Source organism: Daphnia pulicaria, chromosome 11 (genome assembly GCF_021234035.1).
Source record: "Daphnia pulicaria isolate SC F1-1A chromosome 11, SC_F0-13Bv2, whole genome shotgun sequence".
Taxonomy (NCBI): domain Eukaryota; kingdom Metazoa; phylum Arthropoda; class Branchiopoda; order Diplostraca; family Daphniidae; genus Daphnia; species Daphnia pulicaria.
In genome coordinates, this window is record NC_060923.1 from 1,942,574 (window position 1) to 1,965,733 (window position 23,160).

The 23,160-nt window shown below is 40.6% G+C and overlaps 10 protein-coding genes across 12 annotated transcripts; 7 read left to right on the plus strand and 3 right to left on the minus strand.

Annotated features, from left to right (window-relative positions):
- The first annotated feature begins 2 nt into the window (after positions 1-2).
- Positions 3-1,208, plus strand: LOC124315572 (mediator of RNA polymerase II transcription subunit 8-like). The gene is made up of 6 exons (XM_046781341.1): positions 3-154; positions 221-361; positions 421-517; positions 583-710; positions 771-993; positions 1,057-1,208. The coding sequence occupies exons 1-6, from the start codon at positions 131-133 to the stop codon at positions 1,155-1,157; spliced, it is 714 nt and encodes a 237-aa protein (XP_046637297.1). The 5' UTR covers positions 3-130; the 3' UTR covers positions 1,158-1,208.
- On the minus strand, positions 1,164-10,618 carry LOC124315132 (early endosome antigen 1-like). Of its 2 annotated transcripts, XM_046780577.1 has the most exons (18): positions 10,417-10,618; positions 9,445-9,527; positions 5,260-5,385; positions 4,817-5,172; positions 4,625-4,752; positions 4,350-4,560; positions 4,086-4,281; positions 3,871-4,011; positions 3,715-3,792; positions 3,526-3,630; positions 3,350-3,465; positions 3,159-3,285; positions 2,797-3,090; positions 2,390-2,731; positions 2,122-2,307; positions 1,867-2,050; positions 1,625-1,800; positions 1,164-1,560 (listed from the first exon to the last, which is right to left on the minus strand). In XM_046780577.1, exons 3-18 carry the CDS (start codon positions 5,296-5,298, stop codon positions 1,327-1,329), a joined length of 2,913 nt encoding a protein of 970 aa, XP_046636533.1. In that variant the 5' UTR covers positions 5,299-5,385; positions 9,445-9,527; positions 10,417-10,618; the 3' UTR covers positions 1,164-1,326. The 2 variants fall into 2 exon arrangements, with proteins under 2 accessions (XP_046636533.1, XP_046636534.1); XM_046780578.1 differs by lacking the exon at positions 10,417-10,618 and having other exon boundaries at positions 3,529-3,630; positions 9,445-9,529.
- LOC124315186 lies at positions 5,874-9,262 on the plus strand. 2 transcript variants are annotated; one of them, XM_046780681.1, is made up of 5 exons: positions 5,874-6,216; positions 6,586-6,962; positions 7,036-7,095; positions 7,233-7,349; positions 7,414-9,262. In XM_046780681.1, the coding sequence occupies exons 2-5, from the start codon at positions 6,593-6,595 to the stop codon at positions 8,868-8,870; spliced, it is 2,004 nt and encodes a 667-aa protein (XP_046636637.1). In that variant the 5' UTR covers positions 5,874-6,216; positions 6,586-6,592; the 3' UTR covers positions 8,871-9,262. The 2 variants fall into 2 exon arrangements, with proteins under 2 accessions (XP_046636637.1, XP_046636638.1); XM_046780682.1 differs by lacking the exon at positions 5,874-6,216 and having other exon boundaries at positions 6,510-6,962.
- A 755-nt stretch (positions 10,619-11,373) lies between the features above and the next one.
- Positions 11,374-12,135, plus strand: LOC124315621. The gene is made up of 2 exons (XM_046781410.1): positions 11,374-11,786; positions 11,853-12,135. Exons 1-2 carry the CDS (start codon positions 11,458-11,460, stop codon positions 12,097-12,099), a joined length of 576 nt encoding a protein of 191 aa, XP_046637366.1. The 5' UTR covers positions 11,374-11,457; the 3' UTR covers positions 12,100-12,135.
- A 769-nt stretch (positions 12,136-12,904) lies between these two features.
- On the plus strand, positions 12,905-14,001 carry LOC124315620. The gene is made up of 2 exons (XM_046781409.1): positions 12,905-13,587; positions 13,654-14,001. Exons 1-2 carry the CDS (start codon positions 13,244-13,246, stop codon positions 13,886-13,888), a joined length of 579 nt encoding a protein of 192 aa, XP_046637365.1. The 5' UTR covers positions 12,905-13,243; the 3' UTR covers positions 13,889-14,001.
- A 449-nt stretch (positions 14,002-14,450) lies between these two features.
- On the plus strand, positions 14,451-15,251 carry LOC124316013 (probable methyltransferase-like protein 24). The gene has a single exon (XM_046781747.1). The coding sequence runs from the start codon at positions 14,451-14,453 to the stop codon at positions 15,249-15,251; it is 801 nt and encodes a 266-aa protein (XP_046637703.1).
- Positions 15,252-15,551: 300 nt separating this feature from the next.
- On the plus strand, positions 15,552-16,541 carry LOC124316014. The gene has a single exon (XM_046781748.1). The coding sequence runs from the start codon at positions 15,612-15,614 to the stop codon at positions 16,539-16,541; it is 930 nt and encodes a 309-aa protein (XP_046637704.1). The 5' UTR covers positions 15,552-15,611.
- Positions 16,542-16,649: 108 nt separating this feature from the next.
- Positions 16,650-17,930, minus strand: LOC124315363 (lactosylceramide 4-alpha-galactosyltransferase-like). Its single transcript, XM_046781003.1, has 2 exons — positions 17,775-17,930; positions 16,650-17,710 (listed from the first exon to the last, which is right to left on the minus strand). The coding sequence occupies exons 1-2, from the start codon at positions 17,928-17,930 to the stop codon at positions 16,667-16,669; spliced, it is 1,200 nt and encodes a 399-aa protein (XP_046636959.1). The 3' UTR covers positions 16,650-16,666.
- A 211-nt stretch (positions 17,931-18,141) lies between these two features.
- LOC124315418 (WSC domain-containing protein 1-like) lies at positions 18,142-19,532 on the plus strand. Its single transcript, XM_046781088.1, has 4 exons — positions 18,142-18,423; positions 18,484-18,756; positions 18,826-19,208; positions 19,276-19,532. Exons 1-4 carry the CDS (start codon positions 18,142-18,144, stop codon positions 19,409-19,411), a joined length of 1,074 nt encoding a protein of 357 aa, XP_046637044.1. The 3' UTR covers positions 19,412-19,532.
- Positions 19,533-20,966: 1,434 nt separating this feature from the next.
- Positions 20,967-21,805, minus strand: LOC124316015 (protein Star-like; the record flags this gene model as incomplete). The annotated part of the gene is made up of 3 exons (XM_046781749.1): positions 20,967-21,155; positions 21,277-21,516; positions 21,590-21,805. Coding segments are annotated over 3 exons (624 nt in total), but the record flags the coding sequence as incomplete, so codon positions are not given.
- Between the last annotated feature and the right edge of the window lie 1,355 nt (positions 21,806-23,160).

Consider the following 23,160-nt stretch of genomic DNA (forward strand, 5'->3'; position numbering starts at 1 on the left):
AACAAACGCAGACGACATTTTTGTGATTGACATTTGGTTGAAGCTAGCAAGCTACAAAAGCATCACATCAGGATCAGTTTATGTGAATTAAAACTAACTTAAAAGAGCTTTCTCATAATTTATAACCAAGATGCAGCGTGAAGAGAAACAGCTGGTAATAATATAATTTAAGAATTGAGGTAAATTTTCATCCCAAACTTACAAAAAACGTACAAATCAGGAAGCCGCTTTGGAAGCTTTGCTTCAGCGAATTAATGACCTGAAGACTTCTATCCGAACTCTTTTATTTCGTTTGGAAAATGAATATGGATCCCTCAGTTGGCCTTCTGTTTTGGATAGCTACGCCGTTATATCTGGCCAGGTAAATTGTTCTTCAGACATTAGCAAGTAATTCAGACTAATTTTAAATCGTCAAACCAGATGAATACATTGCTGAAAGTTATGAAGAATGATAAAACTCCACTTTTGAGAAACCTCATAGTTTTACCTCTAGTTTTGAGCCCTGATCCAGATGAGGGTAAAGTTGCACTTACTATGCATACTTGCTGATATGAGTGATTAGCATCAAACATTTATTTGTAGAGCTCAAACAAGCAACAGAAGGGCGTGTTGTGGCCTTTTCACATGACATAACACCTGATATGCTGAGAACAAAACCTGATCCAGATGTCGAACAACGTCAGAATCAATTTGAACAACGTGCTCTACAGGTAAGAATGCTTTTAACAGAAATAATAACGTAAAATCTTATAACTTCTTTATTGTTAAAGGTTCCACCAGAGACAGCACAAAAGCAAATCAATGCAATGAATAAAGTGGTCAATCATGTTTTGGAGCAAATCACACATTCAAGAGAAGATTGGGAAAATGAAGCTACTGTACGAGCAAATGCAGCCCACACTTGTATCATAGCCGATACGCACGCTCTGATTGCTGCTGTGGGATTGGGCAAGAACCTTAAAACTCTTCCTACAGCTGCTCCAACTCAACCTGGTGAGTTAATTATGCTTGTTTCTAAAATTGCAAAAATTCCAACACATCGTCTTCAATATAAAGGTCCAGGACGCGCACAGCCTGGTCCGGCTCCAGGGAAAACAACAAGTACTATCAAGACAACCATCAAAGCGGCCAGCCAAGCGCACCCATACAACAGATAATAGGACTAGACCAAATACACATTTATTTCATATTGAAATTAGAATACCAAACACGCCTCCCTTATAATATCTCATATGGAGCACTTCAATCATCGTAAACTGAACATAAACACTCATAATTAACGTCATTAAAAAAAAGGGGGGAGGGCGACACGGAATATAATAAGTATTAGCGCGGAGAGTTTATAGTCAACTCCTTAAAGCATGAATCGCAAACCCTGACGGGTTTCCGGCTATTACCAACGGCAGTCGATTTACCAGAACACTCGTTGCAAAATATTTGGCCGCAGTTGCGGCAGTGATGTTTCCTAACCGTTAGATTAAAGCCTTTTTGGCAGCTCAGACAATCATTCACTTCGGAATCATCCGCCCACTTTCGACCCTGCAATTTGGCGTTTTCCATCTGATGTAACGAAGAAAAGCATATTGTCAATTTAAAAATGAAAATGTCGATTTTTAATTTATACCTGAAGACTCTGATTTTCTCGGCCGAGTTCGTGTAAAGCAGCTTGCGAATCTTCTAGGCGACGACGTAGTTCAGCAGCGTTGAACTTAAGTCTGTCCACTTCATTCTCCCACTGATTGCAATTGTTTTGCAGTTCTGTTTTTCCCTCCTCCAGCAACGCTACCCGAGTTTCAAGCTCTGCATTGGAAATTGATTTAAGCACAATTAAAACCAAACCAAAATTCAAAAATAAAAAAATTATACCAATCTTAAGTGTATGATATTTCTCTGCCGATGCCTGTAACTCTTCACAGCGCTGATAGCGGGTTGCCGATAGGTCTTCAGCTTCACTTAAATTACCCTTCAGCGTCTTAATTTCTTCTTCTAGCTTCGTCTGTTTTTCTAACCATGCGCTATTTTCCTTTGCTCGTCCTTCCTTGGCTGTATTCTGTTGAATCAACAAAGCGGCCATATGCAACAATCGTTTCATGAGATAGTTTAAAACTTTTGATCTCATACCAATTGTTCGATAAGCTGATTTTTGTCTTTTAGCAAACCTTCCGATTCATTTTTGAGCCGCTGCAAATGGATGCGATGCTCAGTCGTTTGCTCGTCTAGTTGTTGCTGAAGGTGCGTACTAAGAGTTGCGAGTGAATCTTTCTCACCTCTCAACAACTGCTCGTGCTCACCCCACTCGGCCTTTTCCTACAAAAAATTAACGATCATTGTAAATGCGTAAGAAAAAAAAAAAAAAAAAAAAAAAAAACAATTATTTTCGAAACGTTACTTTAATACGACGCAGCTTTTCTTGTTCGACAGCTTCCGAAAGTGGTTCAAGCTCAGTGACACGTTCCTCCAATCTCTTTATAGTGTTAGTTTTATCAGTTAATTGGTTTTGCACTTGATCCAACTGTTTGACATTCTCTTGATAAGTTGACTTTAACTGGCTAAGTTCTGCCTCCAGAGTAGCAATGGTCTTTTCCAACTTCTCTGTGTGTCCCTGGATTTGCTCCAACTTCATTACCAGTTCATTTTTCTCTTTATCTTTCTGGGAGAATTCTTCTCTAGCACCTTGTAGTTCAGAATGCAATTTAGCGAGTTCACTGCTCTTCTCTGACAACTGTTTATCCTTTAAGCGAAAATAATTATTGTTGTAGAAATTTCTACACGAAGCTAACAGCAACATCTACTTACTTGAAGAAGGTTGTGCTTCTCCATCTCGCTCATTTTCGACTCTAGGTGATGACATTTATTTTGCCAATCTGTAATCTCTCTATTCGCATCGTCAAACAACTTCTGGAGGTGCACTTGCTTTTCTTTGGTACTATCAAGTTCTTTTGACAAGTTGGACAGTTGCTCTTGCAATTTCATCTTCTCTTCTTTAAGTTGACTTTCTCCTGCGATCCATTCATCCGTTTTAACTTTCCGTTGACTTTCCATTGCAGATATGGTGCTTTTGGACTCTGCTAGTTCCTCCTGCAACCGAGCCTGTAAATAACGAGAAAAAAAAACTCAATCTTCAATTTAGTTCAAGAAAAGATATCAACACTATTTACATTGTCTTGCTGAATTTGTTGAATGGCTGCATCGAAACCTTCGCCCTTTTCAATCGTTGCTAAAAGTTCCGTTCTTTCCTGTTCTAGACGAGATATCTTTTCCTCTGATTGAGCCAATTTGGCGGTCCTATAATAAAAACAAAATTTAAATAAGAGAAGGATGAAGCACGCCATTAGAGAATGTTACGTACATCTGATGCTGCGATTGATTACGTTCTTCCACTTCTCGCTCCTTCTGCGAAAGACTCTTACTAAGCTGGTCGTTGGATTGTTGTAAGCTGCGGCATTTTGTTTCCAATTCGTCAACCTAAACCCAGCAATAGTTCAATTAGACGAAAGGAATCAAGAAGTAAACTTGTCACTTTACTACTTGTTGTTGATGTTTAGACAAGTCCAACTTGAAGCGCATTAGCTCGTCTTCCTTTTCAGAAACTTGTCCTTCTGCCTGGTGACGAGCTTGATTTAGCATTTCCTAAATTCACACAGTGCACATTATTAAATTTCGTTCATGAATAACAGAAATGTTCAATGAATCAACTTATAAGATGATGAATACCTGGAGCGAGGTCACTTCTTGTCGAAGCTGCCCCACACAAACATCTGTTTCTTCCCTCATATGTTGCATTGATAACAACTGAAACATTAGTTCAAGAAACAATTAATTTAGGAAAAGCGACATGATATAAATATAAATAGTTTGCACTATATTCACTTGATCGCTTTTATCAGCAAAGAACCTTCTAACTTCATCTGTCTCCTCCTTTTGGCGTGTCAATTCATTCTCTAAACGAAAATTCTCAGCCTCTAGTTGTTGCAAACGCACCAAGAGATCTCCATCATCAGTTTTGGGTTCCTTCGACATTCACAAAATTGGACTATAATAATCACATCGTGTGTAAACAACCAACACAATTATTGATTTCCTACCGAAGGTTGAACTTCGGCTATGATTTCGCTTGACGAATTGTGCTGATTTTTTAAGGCTTCATAATCAGACTGCAGGACTTCCAGCTGCTTTTGTAAATCACCAAGTTCTCTCTCTTTGACTGTAGCTAAGTCATCCATCAAGCGTTGGACAGAAGCAAGCTCTTTCTTCAGAACTTCGGCATCATCCACAGTAGATCTACTCGAATAGAAAAGAGGAAAAGAAAATAATTTAATTGAATTTCATATTAACTCAAAAACTTCTACTTGTGCGCCAATTGTGATTCGAGACCCTTGATATTTTCCTTCAAAGCGGCAATCAGACCAGCATTTTCATCAAGTGAGGCCTGTAATTGCACGACAGTCTGCGAATGCCTGGCAGTTTTTTCTTCCAGCTTTTCTCGACCCTGCTTCAGATTTAGTGTCGTTTCCAATGCCTCAGCCAGTTGCTTTCGAAGAAGAACGACTTCAGAAGTCACTAATGAATCCAAAAGGTAAATAAAATATGCGACCAGTAATTTGAAATCTATCTTTATTATTACAAAGTGATTTTGTTTCTGACAAGCCCTGGAGTTGCTGCTGATACATGTGGTGTTCTTCACCTGATCCCTGAGCTTTGAGCAATGCCTTTAGTTGGCCAACTTCTTTAAGCAGCTCCTCTGAATTCCACCTGCATTTTAAAGGATGATGACTAACTCTAAAATTGTCTAATCAAACATGAAAAAATGTAATACCTCTCTTCATTTAGAGAGGAGGTAAGGGTATTGATTTCCTGCATCAGGACTTCTGTGTCCCCTGTGGCTCTCGCAGAAGATGCAGAATGGTGAACAGAATAATGGAGTTCTAATTCACTTGCATTGTCCAGCCTTGCTTTACAGACTGGGCAAAGGTAATTGGCTCCTGGTTCCAAATGTTCAGTTTCATAGTGAGACTGAAGACTATCCGCAGATGGAAAGGCTGCCATGCAAGTAGGACAAAGAAAGCCCTCGGCTTCAACAGGAACAGCTCCTTCATCTGTGTATACACTGCTCACTTGTGACAATGTTCGACTCCTAATTGAAGATGTTTCACTTGCATCTCCATCTTTGGCCTATTGCAATATGAAAAAAAAATAAACTTCTAAATGATGAACTTAAATGCAAACATCAATGTAGGGCCTTAGGTTGAAAAAAAGTACCTGCGATATTCTGCTGACCAGATTTCTAATATTGAACATTTTGGCAAATACGACAATAACTGGTACACGAAAAGTCGTGCTCTTTTTTCACTGAATTTCACGTTCACGCCTCTGTATTTACATCAGCTGATTTTTGACAGAAAAAGAAATAAGCATTATATTTCGGTGTTTTAAAATGACTGCTTGCTAGCGGCACCTAGCGGAATAAATCGAAGTTTTTAAATAAATTTCAAAATTGCAAATATGGAATACAATAATTTTTTAAATTTCAAAAACACATTCAAATATGAAATATCTGAATATCTGAACTATTGCTAAGATTAGTAGCATAGCCCATTGATAATAAAAAATAAAATTTGAACCAAACATATCTTTTAAAGTTATAATGAAAATTGTTTTGTTGTTTTCGCCTGGCAGTCAGATAAATCTGTCGCAACGAGGGTAGTTAATTAATGGTTACAGACTGTAACCAGTAAGAGAAAACATGTACTGTAACTTACAGTACAAGTTTGTACAAAGAAAACATGTACTGTAAGTTACAGTACATTTTTTCTCTTCGTCCTACTTTTACTGCTGTCGGTTGTTTGTTTGTTTGAAGGGGAACATTGAAAAAGGACGAGGGCACAATGCCCATGCTCAGGCCTAGGTCAGGGACCGTCGAAAAGCGGATAGATGTAGGTCAGTTAACTCAACTTATAGCAAAACCTTGACAGCTAGATTCCCACGAACCATGAATAGGGTCTTTTTGAGAAGTCAAAAATAAGGTGGAATCACTTTTCTTTATGGTACATTCGTCGTTTCCCATTCGTTTGCTATTTCTCCGAATTTACCCCACGAAACTCCCTTTCCAGCAATTTAGTCGACATATTTTTTCTTGCTCAAGTGGTTAATAGTCATTCACTGCGGATTGCCCAAAGTTCAGTGCGTATGATGTAGACTATTTCACGATCCACGAAGGTAAATTTACCAATATTTTCTAATTGGTTAGCCTCTCATAGTTATAAAATCAGTTACAAAGAAAGCTAAAAGGTGAAGTGAACCAGAGGAGTATTTTAACACCCAACAGACAAATCAACACGTAATAAAACAACAGCGTAAATGCGGGTTTTAAACTAATTGTGTGATTAAAACGTCATTTTATCTCGATTTTCATTATCTGTTGAAGTGATTCACAAGTGTAAAGGAAGAAAATCATATTATCTTTGTACCAGTTTTTTAAAGAAAGATAGTACAACTTGAATTTGAGAATTGTAAAGCGCCAATCATAGTCATCCAACTACCCAGTTAGACGCTTTTTTGGATAATTAGTAATCGACTTTTGTTCAGAATCGAAATGGGAAGAAGAATCGCAAAGAGAGGCCTAAAACGTAAGAAGCGGACATCGATCGAAGGATCGGTGAAGGACGCCCTAGACAACTACTTCCACACTGAACCCAAGCCGACGCTGGAAGCGATTGCTTCGCTGGCAGACTCTCTCAACATGAAGAGAGAAGTAGTGCGCATCTGGTTCTGCAACCAACGCCATAAAGAGAAAAGAAAGAAGTTGCCCACCACCAAGACGCCAGAGTCTCTAAGAAGAACACGCTCAGCTGCTCGAATGCTGACTATGAGAAACGAAATCTTGGATGGATCCACTGAGACAATTAAGCATTGCGTCTGTTCTGCTACCAAGAACGATTCGGTTTCAGTTCAATCAACAACAGGTTCTCGTTATTATCAGAAGCGATTATGTCATTCAGTTAAAAAAAAAAAAAATTGAAAATATGTTTTGTCTAGTCGAGTCGAGCGGGATTGATTTCGAACCTCTGGATCCCCCTTTATTACTCAGAATGGACGGTAGGATTGTTGCTTATTTAGCTTGAACAAATTTACTATTTTCGGAATCATAATATTTTCAATTTAACAGTTATTATTTTGTATGAAAGATTGCTTGATTGCTTGTTTTTAATGTTGACCCACTTTCTTTTAAAAAGGTTGCGAGGTTACCAGTTCAACAAATGACGTGGATGAAAGACCCAAAATTGTGCCCAGTTGTCTGTCAGACTCGATCGTACTAACTAGTAACATTTTCACCGGTCACGGACCTTCTGGTTTGTTTTACCATTACATTTTCAAGCTCTATTTTTTAACATTAACCTAAATTTTCCGTTTTAGAGGATCCGTACAGAAATGGTAGACTGCGGGGTCTTTTATCACGTCATCTTGCAACAGCGGGAGTAAGCGATGGCCAAGGTGAAAAAATTCGTTTTGCTGAGAGGCTAGTGAAACGGTGCAAACAAATTGGAAATCAACAGAGAATTGATATGTACGCTGTTCCACTCATTAAATCAACTGGGACATGTCCAACTGTTGAGCGATTCTGTTTCGGGAATCCCGATAAACAAGCAGAGCACCGAACAATTTTGGTGTTGGGTGCCAACAGCAGTTTAATGCAGGCCAAATTCATCAACGGAATTATCAACTTCATCTTCAACGTCGATCAGGAAGACACATTTCGCTTCCAAATGATGGAGGAAACTGCCCGGAAGAACTGCCTCTCAATCTACGACATCCATTACACAAAAGGATTCCTCATCCCCTATTCACTAACAATGGTTGTCATCCCTTATTTCGTAAACTCGAAACACAAGGAACAACTTTTGAAGGACCAAAAAGTGGCCGAAATTTTCCAAAAATTTCTCGAAGACGATGAGGGAATCAAGGAACTGGACATGGTCTGTAACGTGATGGGTGAAATCGACATCAACAAATCATTTTTGTCCATATTCGGTAAAGATATCGCTGAAAGCATCACCAATTTGTTGCCCTTCAATTACTTGCAGGGTGACACTTCATGGAAAGAAGTTAATCAGAGCTTCTTCGACATGATAACCAGTAGGACTAAAAAGACACTGTTGCTAACCAAACAAGTGTTAAAAGAGAGAAAAAAGATTGAAGAGGCGGTGATGGAACTCGAATCACTCATCAAAATTGGACGTGGCAAAATAGAAGAGATGGAAAAGGCTAAACAAAGGGTCAACATTTGCGAAGCGCAATGGAATGTAGACAATTTCGAAGTGGAATTGACTGAAAAACTGGAACTTGCGGATGGAGAATACGCCAACAATTGCAATCACTGCTACGTAACGTGTCACGCTAATAACTCTTCGTTGGTCGTCAAGGAAGAAAACGAAGAGATGGATTGGTCTTCCAATTTTTCGGAACTTTACCAACCGACAATGACGAATTTCTGTTCCGTCTGTCCGGAGAAGTGCAGCATGAGCATGCATTCCAACCAACCTTACCGCTGGGTTTCTGTCAAAAAGGAATCGATGATTTTGCCAGATCAAACGAGAGATGAAGCTAACGTGAAGTGGATGGAAATCAGATCAAACGGACAAGATGCGATCAACGGATTGCAAAAGGATCTCTTTGAAAACGGGACGGTTATGCTGGAACAGTTCAAGACAACTTGGGAATGCATCCAGCGGTTGAACGAAATGGCTCTAAACGGAAACTCTTGCTTGACTCAACGTGTTTTCGATTTCCTCTTCGACGCCGAGCAACATTTAAAAGAGCTCGGCTTTGAGCGAGGCTTCGAGTTCCGGCAATTTAAAATTTCAGCAACTTGATTTCAATTTTAGTGCGATAAACTCTCTCTATCGATGTTTAATTGTTTTGTTCTGTTGGCGACTCTGGGACGTGTTGCGATCTATTGCACTTTGTTGTGTATTAGCTACTGGTTTTTTAAATGAATTATTCTTCTGATTTAATTTAATCCGAGCCCATTTTGAAAAATTATGCGGGTTATAAGAAAAATTCTATGGGAGAGAGAAGGGCACATTGTCACGGTCATTTTTCTGAATTTTATAATTGTTTTCCTTTCTCTTTGCAACTATCCAACTTGTACAACTAAAAGACCCTACAATTTAACCCTTACGTAATGATCGCGAAACATTTCCCATTTTAATAAGCTTCTTTAACTTTCTGAGTTTCTTATAAAAAAATGAAATACACAAACATATCTCAGCCAACTTATGGTAAGATGGTTTGTGATTATTGTGATTGATGTTGTTAATATTATACATCTTCATTACCCAAGGTGACACGATAAAAATTTATGGATAAAAGATGCTTTCTAGCTGAAAATCTTTACAAAATTCTAAGTTTAGTTTATTAATAGTTGGAAAAATATTCAGGACTTACAGAATGATGATTCTAGTGAGTGTGTAGAGTAAAATGTATGGCAGTTGAAGATGTCAATCGGGAACACTCTGGCTGATGGTGTTCTGGTTATAAAAAATTGTTGATTAATTTCACTAGATATTTAGTATGAAATAGCAACAAATTAAATGTAATAACATTTAAATGTTGCATTTACCATGCCATGATTGAAAAATATCGACACAGCAAATGACTGCTTACACCAATGTTTATCATTTCAGCTTCTTAATCTCTACTCATCCTAACTCATACAGTACTTTGTCACTAATATGACACTGATCGTAGTTTTTTACATTGATAATCACTATTGTGATTTCTCGTAGTTTAAAATTCCAAAAGAACGAAGCTTACATCTCTACACACGTGACTCCACTTGCCCCAATCATGCCCCGATCAATGTCAGACAACTTACCAAAGGCAACAGTGTATTTCCATACACAAGAAACTAGATTTTAATCATTTAAATAAATATTATGTAAATTTCTTTATTAAAGAATATGTATTCTTTCATAAATTTGCTCAGAGAATTGGCCCAACTTCAAAACATTACTATACTAGTCACCAAACACAAAGTCGTGCGATGCCAAAATTAGTTTGCGTTTTTATGCTGCAACTTCTGTTTGATGCGACGTAGCTTTTTGAAATTTTGTGGGGACATCTGCGAATTGTGTTTCATTTTAGGTGTAAAAAATTTGATTTATTTCTATTTCAGCGGCAAATGTACAGTGATAAAAAAATAAATTCATTTCTGAAATAAGCATTCAATAAGTTAATGCTGGATTCTTAATACATAACCGCCTCATAACTTCGACAACGACAAGCTTATGTTAACTTCCATCTTATCCTTTATGGTTTAGCTTCAAAATTACTGAAATGTCATGACTAAACAGTGAACGGTTCTCTGTAATAGTGTTCACTCTTAAAACCGATTACATCATCTAAGATAGAAATTACCTTTTAGTAGTAAACTTTCTCCGGGTTTGGTTGTCGACGATATAAGACTACTAGTAGCAGGCGATATCTACCTATAAAGGTAATCCAAGAAATCGTTGAATCGACCGTTAGTAATCTAGACACAAATTGGATGCGGTAAGGTCTGCCAAAAATAGGATTCTGATCCTTTCAAGGACAAATGAAGGTTTTACTTGGCTCGTAACCTTTTTTCAAATATGTTCCTCAATCAGCTTGAGGCGACCACACAGAGGTCTCTGATATTTTTTTATTTTTTAGGTATTATTGTTACAAGTTGTGTTATCAGTCAGTGTTTGTGATAAGGATTCTGCCTTATCTGAGCCATTGTAAATAAATTAAAATATAGTTGGTTATAAATTACATCACGAGAAGCTTCCGACATTTTCTCTAGCCTTGAGAAATCTAATTAACAATGCCATGAAACCATTTTTTACGCCATGTTAGTACCGAATATTCCACTTGCCACGTGCACGATCCTTATCATTCTATGAGGGTGATGACGTGTCGTATGTTTAATTTTTTCGGCGATAGCTTTCACGTTCGGTAATTCAAACCATTTTAATTGGAAAAAATTTAAAAAGATTGGGAATCGTTTCATCAAAAACTATTGAGGGGAACGCTATGAATTGTAGATAATTCGAGATAGTTAATCCCCGTTCTCAAAGGTATCGTTATTTCTACAGTGAAAATCATATTTTAAATTAAATTCACCTTTACTACAAACCTCTGATTAAATTTCTGGTCTATCAGATGTTAAGTAAATGAGATTGGCGAGTTCGTTGCATCCATCCTTCTTCCTTGGGCAGCCCCAAAGCCAAAATCACCCGAAATCATCGCATCATCAAATACGCCCATGTATAATAATAATATAGGAACCCTATGGCAAACGGGTGTAGCGGTTAAGCTCCGGACGTGGTATATAAATAGTTCATTTGCTTCTTTTGGTTCACCAACAGACAACCGCATCACAGCCAGATCCTCTTTTACGAAATTCTATCACTTTCAACTTATAATAATCAAAAGATGCGTTTCTCCCTTTGCTGCGTGATTCTGTTGGCCGTCGTTGCGGTGAACTACGTCCAATCCGCCGATTCCGCCAAGAAGGACGAGAGTGAAGGCCGAATCTTTTTGAGCACCTTCACAGTCATCCTGTCGACCGTCACTTCGGTCACCACAATCGCAACCACTACCACCTGCACCACGTCGACATCGGCGTTGAAGACCTGCTCGGTTGGCCGACGTCGTCGCGGTCTCTTCTACGACGACGCCGAGAATCAGGGACGTGCCCGTCGTGGACTCTTCTACAACGACGACGAAGATTTAGTCAAGGAGGAATCTGCCCCCGTCAAAAGGTATAATAATTCTTTTTTACCTTTTCCACCTTTTGAATTTCGCGGTTGATGTTCTATGTTGTGCAGATCGGCCCAGACCGTTGAAGCACCTGCCGCTCCTTCCGTGACCATCGACAAGACCTGGGTCCCACTGACCGTCGAGTCCGGTTTCAGCGTTCCCGATGGATCCCCAGTTGCTGGCGGCGCTCGCTTCAAGCTGGCTTACGGGACATCCACCGTGACTTCAACTTCCACTTCGACGGCCACTCGATCCTTGACGGCCACCTGTGGCAGCACCACCAGCTTCCAGCTTTGCTCAGGCGCCGGCAAATAAAGAACCAATCACCATAGTGTTGATTGTGGTCACCTATTGCCCTCGACAGACATGTTTCTCATTTTTGACCACCTCCATCTAATTGTATTTATCCATTTATCAGTCTAATTACTTTGGAACTTTTTCTTTGCAATACACTGTCAAACAGTAATTTAAAAATACCAACTTTTTCTCGATAAAAGGATAATGTGGCTATAAATAATAATAACAATATTAGAAGTTCATTTGAATATAAAATAAGGTGATACTAAACATGTACGGTACCACCAGAAAGAACCGAATAAGAATTGGGTGGCACAGTATCTCACATAATAATTCGTCAAAATGAATTCGGCAAGAATTGGTATCATTTTGTGTTTTAAAGGAGATGCAATATGAACTTATCAGATAACAAATGCAACAGATAGTTATTCCGGGTTGCAGCACGTACCACAATATTCAATTGTGTTCAAATCAAGGACTATAGTTCATGCGCATAAGAACGGAAAAACACTTCTGCTGAGTTCACAAATTTTCAAGCGAATTATTAATTTTGTAAATGCGTATTTGTGGTCCATTTAAAAACCCATAATCAAAATTAAACGAATTTTGATACATATTATGATTCAGATTCTAAAATGAAAATCTCACTAAACAACCGTAAAACGATTTTAAAATTGTATTACGCCATGCAACATGATTGAATCACGCGTTTAATAAAATCATACATTTTAATGCGTTTTAAATCAATTAAGAAAATGCGGAGGCAATCAAATAATATAGAACCGCAAAAAGTGAATCGAATGAATATTAAATGTGCGCCACGTACGCATTTCATCATTTCATTCCGTAACGGAAAAATGATGATGGATGTTGTTTGCGTCTGCCTCGAGTGGTTTCTCTGCAGTTTTCCTTCGTTCCTGATTGGCTCTATAAACAGTACGTGTCGTCGTAAAAGTAACATCACAAGATGCAAACGTTTGACACGAACGAATAGATAAATTTGAAAAAAAAAAAAAATAGTTCAAAGCCAATCAACGCTCTGTAAATGATCCAGGGAAGCGTTTGGCTATAAATAGTCGACTCCTGCCGATTGAAAAATGTACGCCAGTCCATCCTGAAAGCTCACGAACGATATAATAAATAATTTAATTATCCCGACAAGATGCGCTTTGAAATTGTTTGTCTGCTGGCTCTGGCCGCAGTTTCCGCTTACGCCACATCGCCAGTTGCTCCCGCCCAGCCGGAACGATTTCTCCTATCCACCGGCACTCTGTCGTTCACCACCTTCACGGTCGTCAAGTACAGAACCACCATCACCACGACGTTTACGTCCACCACCAGCTGCACGACCTCAACTGCGGCCCTGACGACTTGCACCATCGGCCGACGTCGTCGCGGTCTCTTCTACGACGAAGCCGCCGCCCAGGGCCGTGACCGACGCGGACTCTTTTACAACGACGAAGAGGTCGACAACAAGGACGGCAGTGTCTTCCTTCCATCCGAAAAGTAATTTTCTTGTATCAATTTTTATAATTAAATGTTGGTGTAACCAATTATTTGTGAATTCGCTAGGGCCAGCGATCCAGTCGCCGAGGTGAGCAGCACATCGATCGACGAATCTTCCGTCGTTCCTTTGGAAATTGAAGCCGGATTCGCCGTGCCGGAAGGCAGCGGACCTAACCGCTTCTTGCTGGCCATTGGCACGTCGACCGTCACCAGTATCATCGTCACCTCCACCACCATCAGTCTGACAGCCTTCTGCGCCAGCACGAGCGGTTTCCCCGTCTGCGGAGGTGCCGGCAAATAAAAATTCAATTCAATGGCCAATTACTACTATACATTAATTAACCGTTTATGCTTTTTTGGAAATTGATTTGATATCGCGTCATCCACTTATATTATACATACATGAACATTTTGTTATTCCTTCTGAATAAGTTAAAGCAATACACATTGAACCAGCATCTATTTCGAATAATTCGTTTGTTGACTATCAAGTGCCAAGAGCTGCTGATAGGCGGAGCCGCTCTACTCGCTATTACGTAAACAGACGCAATCGAAAAAAGTGAAAATACCTGCGATAATACAAATACCGGTACGGTGAGCTTTAGTGGAAAATGGAACAACTTTAATAGCTGGAACAACTTCTAACCGTTTGGATGCTTTATAAAAGAGTTACTAGTCAATTTCACCAGTTAAGTTTATTTCTGTTTTGCATCTTTCAAATTATGATATTTTCCCACCTCAACTTGAAGCGCCTAATCAGAAAATGGATTGTGATATTGTCTGTTATCGTATTGATATCGTCCATTGTATTTCTCCTTTTCGTATTCGCTTTAAGAGTAAGTTACGAGCAATTCAATCAACAAATGATGCAACAGACGACAACCGTCAGATCCGCAAGCCGTGCAGAATGCGACTCTTTGACTGATTGGGACGCCCTGCTGGACTCGGAATCATTGACGGGTGCCCAGCTGATGGAATATTTCACCTGGACCAACAGTTCATCTTGTCGATTATCCCACGACTTTGGTGGTGAGCTGATGAGGAATCCCACAGGAATGGCTGGACAAAAAGCCATTTGCATCGATTCAAAAGTGGCGCCACAACCCGGCAATTGTCTGATCTACTCGTTTGGCATTGGCGGCGAATGGTCGTTCGACGAGCAGATGGAACGGTACGGCTGTCAAGTTTACGCATTCGATCCATCGATGGGCCTGGATCAGCACGACCACAGCCCCGCCATCCACTTCTACAACTGGGGACTCAGCAACCGGGACGAATTCAACATTTACGAAAATTGGACGGTGCGTTCGCTATCGTCCATCTACGAGACGCTGTCTGCTGATCGTCACGGCCGTCAAATCATCGACTATTTGAAAATCGACGTCGAGTTTTACGAATGGCTGGCCCTGCCGCAAATCATCGAGTCCGGGATGCTGTCCAACATCCGCCAACTCGGCATCGAAGTCCATCTGGACCACCGGGATCCGATTGACAAGTACCGCGAATGGGCGAAAATATTACGAACGCTGGAGGGGAAAGGCATGATCCGCTTCGATTCGAAATCCAATCCCTGGTCGGCCGGCAATTTCACCGAACTGGGACTGTGGGGATCGTTTGGCCACGAAATTGCGTGGTACAACGACAATCATTTGCATATTGAATAAACAAACAATAAACTTGGATAAAAAATCAAATTAAAAAGTATTGGCTTCAGTAAACAATTAATAAGAATCGTGATAAGACAAATCAGGAATAGCAGAATATCCAGTTAAAATAGTGTTGGGGGAAACTGAAAAAAGGATAGTCTACTTTAAAGTCTACTTTGAAAAAGTACTTCTTTGAATAAATCTCAAGGGTTTATAATTTAAATCACGTCAATCTCCATTTCTTTTTTTTCAAACATTGCCCACAGAAAAATTCAATTTGTTATTCCCTCTGAAACCGTGTCCGGGTTAGACGTTTTATCGCTCTCTCTGCTGGGGTTATAGCCAACAGCCCCAGTTCTAATCACCATTTAAAGTTAAATGATTCATCCGGATAAGCAACCGACGTTCATGTATTTTCTTGTCATCATTTTCGCATTGACTTTGACCTCTTGGATTATCAACAATCGAATTTTTCAGACTCATTTGTGTATTAGTAGTACCCCCGCGATTTTTAAAAATGGCTTTTCAGAAGCAACTTTCAAATCAGCTGATCAAATGTCGGCCAAAGAAATCTTCCGCTATTTGCATTGGACCAACAGCACGTCGTGTTTGTTCGCCGTCGATTTCGGTTTCAACATCGTCATGGGCGATCCCATCACGGCTCCCGACGGCCACAAAGCCGTTTGTCTCGATCCGTTCGTCTCGCCGGAATTCGACGATTGCCTAGTCTACTCGTTCGGCATCAACAACCAATGGTCCTTTGACGAAGCCATGGCCCAGTATGGCTGTCACGTATTCGCCTTCGATCCGTCCATGGGCGTTGGCGATCACGACCGCAGTCCCTACATCCATTTCTACAAACTCGGACTGGCCGGAAATAAGGATTTACAGCCATCCGGCGGATGGAATATCAGCACCGCCTCGTCCATTTACCAAATGCTGACGCGTCGTCACGGCGACAAAGTCATCGACGTCATCAAAATGGACGTTGAATTCGCAGAGTGGGAAGTGATCCCGCATATGTTGCGATCCGGATTCCTGGCCGATAAAGTCAAACAATTGGCCGTCGAGATCCATTTCAAACAAGACGATCCGCTGGAACTGTTCCAGAGTCGCATTGGCGTCCTGCAGGAACTCGAATCCACGTCGTCATTTTCGAATAAAAATCAAAGCGGGAAATTTGTCCGTTTCAGTTCACGACCGAATCTGTGGCTCAAGCGTCCCATATCGATCCTTGGGGGTCAAGAGGAATTCATCGGACTGGAATTGGCTTGGTACAATTCGAGATTCTACGAGATTGCTGATTAATCATAATTTGTGTCGTGTTCTAAAATTTTAAGCTGTCAAATAAACCAAATTTCTGTTTTTACGTCTATTTTTTATACAATTTAAAAAAATATGTAATTAACCGCCGAACAAGTTGACATTGACAATTAAAAGATTTCGGGTGCAATAGCGAAAATGGACGGGCAATGGTTTCGGGCCAGCCAAGTGTAACGTTGGGTCGAATTCTTGTAAATGGGTTTGTTATACGTCAACTTGTTCCAGGTATGAACGCCGACCACCTGGTCGGTGAGCCAAAACGGTCGACTTTGGTTGGCCGGTCGATGGATGAAAAATTCTTTCGTCGCCACCGAATAGTCGACGGGGCAAAACGACGAGTAGTGAAGAACGTTGAACCCGTGACAACTGACATAGTCCATCTCCAGGAGATCCTGGGCTTTACACCAACTTTTCAGGACCCGCAACAGCAGAGCTGGACCGTTGTGGCCCCAAACGTCTGACCTGGACGAAAAATTCAAATTCAAAAATTTTGGGGGGGAAATTATGTCAATGGGTTCAACTTGCCGGTAATTGGTGGCAAAATCTTTGACAGCCAATTCCATGACGGGATTTTTGAATTCCGCATGGAGGACCCCGCTGCCCAGATAATCGTCCGATTCGGCGGCGACGAAATTGCGCAAGTCGGTGACTGGGCGGACGGATATCACGTCCAGGTCGAAATAATATCCTCCGTACTTGTGCAGCGTCAGAAATCGCAGTGCGTCGCTGAGATGAGACACGTGAAAAGGCCCGTCCCTCCAGCTGTTGCAATGGTACCAATACTCGAGCGGAGTTCCGGCCATGTAATCGTCCAGATTGAAACTGATTAGGTGAATGTTGTCGTATTTCTCTTTCAGCTTTTTCAGCGTGACCAGGCTAGTGTTGATTCGCCCACCCATGAATAGGACGTTGACGGTTAGATTGGGATTGTGGTGAGCGAGGGACTCGACGGCGCAGGCCTGCCGGAAGTTTAAAGTGGCGCTACCGGAAGTTTCTATGAAAAAGGCCCCGCCATGGATTTGTTTGAGTGAATACTGGGACTTTACTGAGCATGTTGGCCAGGTGCAATTCGATCGGCCGCAGATATCTACCGGGCGATCAGCAGATAGACAACAGGTCCCTCTGTCGCCGGCCGTAGGAATTGTCAATTCCTCCTGAACATTTTGGCATACAATTTTACACATTCAATTTCTTAATACTACAAATAATCAAATTTACCCATAGCGGAATAAAGACCAAGTAGCAGAAAGTAGAAATGACTAAAATGACGGCGATGAGGAAACGAGCGCTGATGGCCCTTTTCGTGCAAAGGATGCAAACACGCCCGATGTACGTCAACAACAACATGGGTGATGACGTTGCTCTCGAGCTCATATCATTGGGAGACTTCGAATGTTTCGGGCGTTTCGGTGATGGCTGGAAACCTTATAGTCAACAGTTGAGAACCGGCACTGAGCGTTCAAATGCTCCTCCCCACTGGAAATCTCGACGGATGGCGTAACCATAGCGACGGCGCTAGTAGTTCTCTCAACTCTGTCGACGATTTAATTCTAGCACTGCTGCTGGTTCACAGAATAGCCCCAAAATGTTTCCGATGCGGCAGACTAGAAATTGGAGAAGCGCGTACCTTTTCATGTTGTCAGCCAGTTTAGTTTTAACTTTCTGGAGTATTTCAATCGCCTTTTACTCATCGGCTGTTGTTGTGCAATTCATGCCGAGCCCAACTATCGAAAACAACAATTTTAAACTACCCAATCAGCCGCCGAAGGCTATCTTTCCTGGACGAAAATCAGTTGTGGAAAAATTCGATCGCAAGCCCAGTTATCCCTGGAGAGGAGACCCGCAGTGTCAGCATTATGTCGTTCAGGTTTTTATTACACTAAATAATTGATTTAAAGATTTAACGCTTATAAATGGTCCTAAGCAGTTCTCAGAGAGGGAGAGTTTGCCAAAATGGCCGCTGACTTCGTTTCCAGGCAGCGGAGTAACCTGGACCCGACAGCTGATCGAAGGCGTCACTGGGATTTACACGGGATCTGTTTACATGGCCGATCCTTCCCCAGTCTTGTCCAGCCAAATAAATGGAAGCGAGTACTACACGGACGATCCGCTGTGCGGCTGTACGATCGTCGACAAGGATCACGAGGCGACAATCACGACACTGGGAATGGCCAACTATTTCGAATTACTCCATCGCCAGGTTTGCTGTTGGGCTGAGCTCATTTGCTTTTATTTACCAGAGTTATAAACGACACGATATTCAAAGTAGGGTCACGGAGGGATTGTGCACCAGCAATACGACAAGCGTGGCGTGTTGCTGTTGCGGAACCCCATGGACGTCGTGTTCACTTATCGCGATTGGCTTCACGGCGGTAAAGTGGGCAAGGCCCCGCCCGAGGCTTTCAGAGGTCCAGAGTGGGACGCAACGGTAGACTACGTGGCTTATGCCTGGGCAGATCACGCCATCCGCTGGATCGAACAAATTGAAAATGGCACCGTTCTATTTTACGAGAGGCTAATGGGTAAAACGGCGAGTGGAGAACTCAAACGATTTCTGCAAGTCGTCGATTTCCATCCGGTCGATCCGGTGCGGATGCGATGCACCCTGGACCATCGGAATCGCACGGATCACAAGCGGCTCAATAAAACTCGGTGGGAAAACATATAAGTTGACAAAAAAGTAGTTTTTCATTTTATGAATTTCTGGAAACGAATATAGAAAGATGTTGGAACCTAACCACCGGATGAAACTGATGAAGGCGATCCATCGGGTCCAGCAAAGCTTGAGACGAAAGGGATGGCCAAGACTTCCCATATATTTGTACGACGTCCACAGTCTGGACGGAAACATTTAAATTGTTTAACTAATATCAAACTAACCAAAAAATAATCAAAGGGTCTGTCTTGAAAATAGAATTACCCGATAGGTAAAAATAAACTGGGTGTTCGTGTGTACTTGAACGCTACTAGTTTCAACTTGTTAGTTGCTTTTGAAATTTACGAGGAGGGGCCGGTGCACATGGCGACAGGTATCTTTTGGTCAGTAAACTTTCTAGTTGCACTTTGCTTGAAATGTTAAAAAAAGTCAAAATATTTTTCAATTCAATTGTTTATCCACAGATAATGTAGTGAGGTAAAAAAAACAAGCCTGATCTGCAGTCGTTCGACAAATGAGCTCTGACTGAGAAAACAATAACGACAAGAGAAAACAGTTGCAGTCAAAATGCCTAGCTCATAGGAATAATCGAAATCCGTACTATCTAACGATTCATGATTAACAACACCAAATAGTAAAAAAGGAAGGATAAAGATTTAGGAAAATTTTTCCTACCTTTGTGCCTGGGAAATACGGCCAGGGCATCCACAGGTGCTCCATCCGCAGTTAAAGTTACATAAGCCAGGCGGGATAGGGGGAAAGGACGTCCTCGTGAATACACCCACACACACATGGGTGTACACGAAGGCAGAGGGGATTTAAAGAAAGGACAAGCAGAGATATGTAACTGGACCACCGGAGGTTTCTCCAATCAAGAGGGATGAGCCTGTTTATCTAAATAAAAAATAAAAATGGGTTACAAAGAATATTGACATAGATACAACAACTCAACAAGCAAGGAAAAGTTGAAATGACATTGGGCAAACCCTTATTTTAAATAAATGAGAGAATTGAAGGTTTTTTTATACACTGCATTTATGCAAGTCATGCAGCAGTTTGCAGTAATCAGAGTGACAAAAATGATTAACCTAGCGATAATATAGTGAGATTGTTTGTGTGAACCAATAGCAGGCAGCAGCACAAGCATAATTTGAATATCTTGGGGTTATGATTGCTGTTGCAGGGGAGCTCAGGCCTCAAATCTGCTCAAAGGAGAAAGTTAAACAAACTGGACTTGCATTGACAAGGGGCTTACATGATAAATACTAGTCTCAGGAACTACATTTCACAAATTTGGAACAGGTTTCTATTCAAGCTCCCATACTAATCATTCAAGTTGTATTCCTAGTTTTATTTACCTGCCAAACAGCATGGAGTGGAGAGAACCGCGACAACAGACACCACACGACGACCACATTTTTGTAATTTTATTGTTGCTCTATTATTCGTACAGTCATGTGTACGTTTCCAAAAAAGTGATCGTTCCATTTTCTTTATAATCTTAAACTTCGTCTCTTTTTTGAAACTTGTGAACAATGGCACAAAAGAACTAAACTAAGCAGACGACACTAATATTCTAATTAGCAATATTTAAGATATCGATAGACACTATTAAAAATCGTAAAAACCACCATTATAATTAAGACCCTCCAGAATTTCTCTTCCATTTCTCTTGGCTTATGTTTACCACTTTACCTGTTCTGACGCTGAAAATTATTTAAAAAAGAAATTAAAAGGTCTTTGATAATAAAATAGACTCGACAGGACTTTTGTATTTAATCGAATTCAAATTGCCTAAAATCATCAAGAAAATCTTGGACGTAGATCACTTCTCGGGAATATGCCATGTCGATGTGGCCGAATTTCACAAACTTGTTGCTCTCCATCAAACGGGTCATGGCCGGTTCGCCTTCGGGGACGTGATTCCATTCCACCGAAAGCGTCTAATAAAACACAACATTTCAATTTAAAAATATGACGACGCTATTTAACATTTCAGTAGCTACATTCCAATTGCTGCAAACATGTTTTGAATATACAATTGGAAGGTAAAGAGATGTGTACCTTAAAGTCGACTTTGTGCCAAGGTATGGTTTGCAAGATCTTGTATTCGGAGCCCTCGACGTCCAGACCAAAGAAATCAATTTCCGTTCGGCCAACAGCCACCAGGATGGAGTAGAGTGGGAAGCACTGGACTTTGTAGATGGATTCACCAATAGTATTGGCATTATTAACGGATAACTGTTGATTTTGATTGTCGTCTACAATGAAACTTCCAGACCAATCGGAAGCATTAAAAACGACCTATGAAATTAATAATTAAATTAACTGATAAGTACGACGAAACAGTTAAATGAAATATAGATGAATTATACACCTCGACAGGATAAGGTTTCGTACTGAGACAGACTGGTAGAGAATAAGCTTTTCGATTGCGACCGGCCAACTGGCTGAAAGCTTTTTGATCGGCTTCGATCAATATGCCAGTCCAATTGAGCGATCGCTCCATGTACAACGTGTTGGAAAGGAACTCACCGTCCAGGGCCCCGCATTCAATGAAAAAGCCATTGGTCTGACAAATGTCACCGTTATTATTTAAAAATCTAAAATTATCTCTGAAATTTACAAATGTGTTTTTATACTTGATTACGCAAAAGTCGTAGAATAGCTTGAGACTGGCCGTCCGATGGGTCGATCAGCGCTGGCTTGTCGAGTGCATATGGCAGGTCCCTTGGTGCTGGTTTGCGCAAATAATTATTGCGAATGAGATGAATGACGCAGGGATGGTCCTGCTGCAGCTGATTAGCATTGGCGTACTCTTGAATAATTTAGTGCCAAATAGTACACTTCAAGCACACCATTATAAAATTAAAGAAAGAAATTCTTTGACTAACTGTTTCAAAATATTTGAATTTGCCGCCTTTGAGCTGTGCTGATATCAACAATTTTTTAAATGTACAAAATGTCACTGTACTTTACCAGCGGTACAGTCGGTAGGAGAAAAATACATTTGCGGTCTCCTTTCCCATCTTTTCCCGTAAGTGTTTTCCATCAAATTGTATTGATGATGTAATTGCTTCACCGGCGGATCGGGACTGGATTTTGGCTGATGAACAAAATGAGAAAACTGCTCGGGTGTTAAAGGACATCATTTAAAAAAGAGAATTACATAATTTGATTGGAAAAAAAAAAATACCGGTGATGGACTGGTATGTTGATATTCATGTGGATAATTTTGACCCTTTGATTCTACATTTACTTCCACATGTTGGGTTGAAGGAATAATGACGCGTACTCGGAAACAGAGGTGATAGAAACTCAGCAAACAAACAGTGAAGAGCCAGCCTCTATAATAACGGGCTAAATAGTGGAGAAAGTGATAAGTTCGCATATTATATATTTAGTATTATAATTATTTTAATTGGGCGGAAATAGAATCGTATTTAGTTTGCGATATTAATATTTAAGGTTGCAAAATCAGAGCCATCAGACTCTTATAAATGAAACATTAGTTTGAACCGAGACTTCAAGAGTAGCTGTTCAGAGACTCCGAAGAAATGAAAGACTTTTGAACGATGCCACTAAGGACTTTTCCACGTCTAGTGGTTATACCTTCTTGCCACTCCATGGCCTCATTGCCACACCACGGGTACACCCTTGCCACTCGTCGTTTGGCATACCTCTATATAACTCTTTCAGCACGATGTACTACTTAATTAAGAATGAAAGTAGTGCTATTCTATGTCTACTTATTCTTTCGTTTCTACTTGCCAAACAACTTGGATTCCAAATGATCCCGATCCCAATCGACTCATTTTGGGAATGGCGTGATGATGTGAGCATACCCAAATAAAAATTTTTGATGACGAGCAACTGACAGGTTAATTAGAAAGACATCTATTAAGATTCAAATCACATCGCGAACGGTTTAATACCCAAAACACTGCT